Source organism: Bipolaris victoriae (genome assembly GCF_000527765.1).
Source record: "Bipolaris victoriae FI3 unplaced genomic scaffold scaffold_363, whole genome shotgun sequence".
Lineage (NCBI taxonomy): Eukaryota > Fungi > Ascomycota > Dothideomycetes > Pleosporales > Pleosporaceae > Bipolaris > Bipolaris victoriae.
Window position 1 is genome coordinate 1 of NW_014575029.1, and position 2,855 is coordinate 2,855.

Genomic DNA, 2,855 nt, shown 5'->3' on the forward strand with positions numbered 1-2,855 from the left:
CGTACGTGAAGTTCGCGATGCCAAGAAAAAGTGGCACACTCGGTGATATGGCACGCTCGGTGATAGAGCACGTTATCGGTTGAGCTTAAAGTTAATATTATAGCAGTTCAAGAGCTGTGAATTACCCATTTAAATAGCAGACTGCTCAGCAGCCCAATCAGTTGCCCATCAAGGGTTCTGTTTTACGTATATAAACAGCAAAGGCAGAGACCCCTCTACTAGAAGGGTTTAGGGCTGATCCAGATGCTATAGTACTACTCGGGCCCATGGATGGTGTTCTGTCAATCATACTAACGTATGGGTCCTCGCAAGTTTAGGACTGTAGCACAGTTGGAAGGAATGCAGCGCAGCGTCTTAAGCTATGTCTTCTAAACTGTTTCACGTCTATCCCTCCGTGACGCAAATCCTTGTGTGCCGCAACTGGCCAATCAGGCCGCAAGTTCTAGGCAGAAGTCAGCGATTTAAGCAAGCTCATTGGCTGGTTGCGGTACACAGGGATTTGCGTCACGGAGGGATAGACGTTAGATCATCGAGGTAAAGATGAAACTCGACTTGCTAAAAGTTAAAAAACTTCTACTACGTTGAAATTGGCAACAGTATGTGCTACTGAGTATTCTGGATCTTCTTCATTTCCGCCCACTGGCGGATAAGAGTAAAATTACGGCAAGTGTAGGTTTCCGGCTCGCTATAAAGATTGCCATTCTTGTAGCCTGTATACACAACCGGTGTAGCATTACTACCACATTCCGCTATCCTTCGTATGTGGTCAATACAATGATCTGAGAGTAAAGATTAGACATAAATCACAGATCGATACTTTCAGATGATCAGAACCTACTAGCATGGATCTGTCCTTTGTAATCTATCTTGCCATACACATCAGGGTAAATTAATTTTCGGAGAAAATTGAGGCAATGTAGCTCATGGAATACTTGTAACCTAGACTTTGTTAGCATTTAGTTGATTAAGAGATGCAGTTAATCTTTTTACAACATACGAGACTAGATGCTTGTACTTGTTCGCTGTTGAACGTAGTGCACGTTCCGCAATGTCAATACCTAGCTCAGTTGTATCCAACTCTAGGATAAGCACTATAAAAGATCAATATTTAGTGTATATACATCAGATCGGAAGTTGAACATACGATCTTCTAAGCTTTGCCATCTATCGTCAATTTCTTTCGATGGTGTACCTGTATAATCTGAGGTTGAGGGTAACGTAGTTCCGTTCGGAAGAAGATAGACTTGTGGTTCGATTATTTCCTTAGTTAACCGAATAAACGGAGATACTGCAGCTAGTCATGAAGTTTAGCTTGAGTATACATGGCTAAGTAGGCACGGATCTTAACGATCAATACTTACGAATTTCTGTCGGCCAGCCAGTGGTGAAGGTGCCATGCTCTTTTCGTATTCCTAATGTAGCCACAAGAACAAATAAAGATGATGTCAACGCATAGTGGAAGATATTAAGCCAGAAAAGTACTTTCGACCTCAAATCTTGGGGTGTTTTCAATGTATGGGTGTTTGTTTTTGACATATGTAGAGCTTCTTCCTCATTTTCGAAGAGTTTTTCGTAAGGATACATAGTGTATATAGAGAAGAAGAAGAACGTTACTTGAGTTCAGCTGAGGCTTACTTTACAGTTATATTGAAAGAAGTTGATAAGAAGAATCTAGAACCCGCATTATGTATGATGTATACATGTGACTAAGAACAGCCACTAGGTGGTTCTAACCTATTGAGCCTAAGGGCACGAATATCCGAATTGATGGTATATAACAATTTCCGCTTTAGAGATAAGTTTGATAGGAACGTGCAACTGTAAATGCCCGATTGAACATTGTTAGAAAACTTATTTTATCACCGAACGGCAGCACTACTAACTACGATCTAATTAGTAGGTACATAATGCGAGCACTTGATTGACTGATTGATTGATCATACATACACGATTTCACTCACGTTTTCTCCGCAGCCATGCCGGGCATGGCTGATGTAGCCAATAGCCGACGCCGCGCAGATGTTGATCCGCGCCGCCCCACGTCACTCCCTTGTGGGCGACAGTCTGTCGTCGCTCCCCGCACTGGCAGCGGGAGCTGGTAACCCCTGGCACTCTTCAGGCGAAGAGGAAGTCGCGCAGACCTATCTTCTCTGTACGCAGTTACACTAGCAGCGCCCTCTGTCTTTTAGTCAGGACTTCCTGGATCTGAAGTACTTTCTTCGTATGCTATGGTGTGTGTCTGTATGTTGCTCGACCTTTCGCCTCTGCTTGCCACTTACTCGGGCCCAACGGCTGCTGTAGCAGAATTTCAATGAAATTGCTCGTGCTCCGCACGGGCCTAGGTATCACCTTAACGATAATGATCACCTCAATGATAATATGTAAGCCCAGAAGTACCATGTATAGTCACGTGATTACTCACTGACTAATAACGCTGTATTTAAACTTGCTCCTATCACGATACACACAATGGACAATACTTCTTACATCTACAACTGCTTACATTGATACTTAGTTATTCTAACGTGCTTTACAAGCGAGTCGCCCATACAAGCGAGGCGCCCACCTCACTAACTTTGATCACCTTTACACCTTGAATTAGCAATGCCTCAACACTACCAAGCCTTATCGCACTCAAATGAAGCTAATATACAGCTTTCTATCTCATCTCTTAATAGAGATCAAATCAAGACTGTAAGAGCAGCTGCTCAGACGTTTGGTGTCCTTCGTTCAACGCTACGTGACCGACGCGCTGGTTGCCCTGCCCGACGCGATTGCCAGCCCAACTCAAGGAAGCTTACCAAGCTAGAAGAGGAGGTTATAGTTAATCATATACCAGACCTTGATTTACGTGG

At 43.5% G+C, this 2,855-nt stretch overlaps 2 protein-coding genes across 2 annotated transcripts; both read right to left on the reverse strand.

The window, feature by feature from the left end:
* Positions 1 to 603: 603 nt before the first annotated feature.
* COCVIDRAFT_116867 (hypothetical protein) lies at positions 604 to 956 on the reverse strand (the record flags this gene model as incomplete). The annotated part of the gene is made up of 2 exons (XM_014694522.1): positions 604 to 779; positions 839 to 956. The coding sequence occupies 2 exons, from the start codon at positions 954 to 956 to the stop codon at positions 604 to 606; spliced, it is 294 nt and encodes a 97-aa protein (XP_014550008.1).
* Positions 957 to 2,226: 1,270 nt separating this feature from the next.
* COCVIDRAFT_116875 (hypothetical protein) lies at positions 2,227 to 2,400 on the reverse strand (the record flags this gene model as incomplete). The annotated part of the gene is made up of 1 exon (XM_014694523.1): positions 2,227 to 2,400. One exon carries the CDS (start codon positions 2,398 to 2,400, stop codon positions 2,227 to 2,229), a length of 174 nt encoding a protein of 57 aa, XP_014550009.1.
* Positions 2,401 to 2,855: the final 455 nt, after the last annotated feature.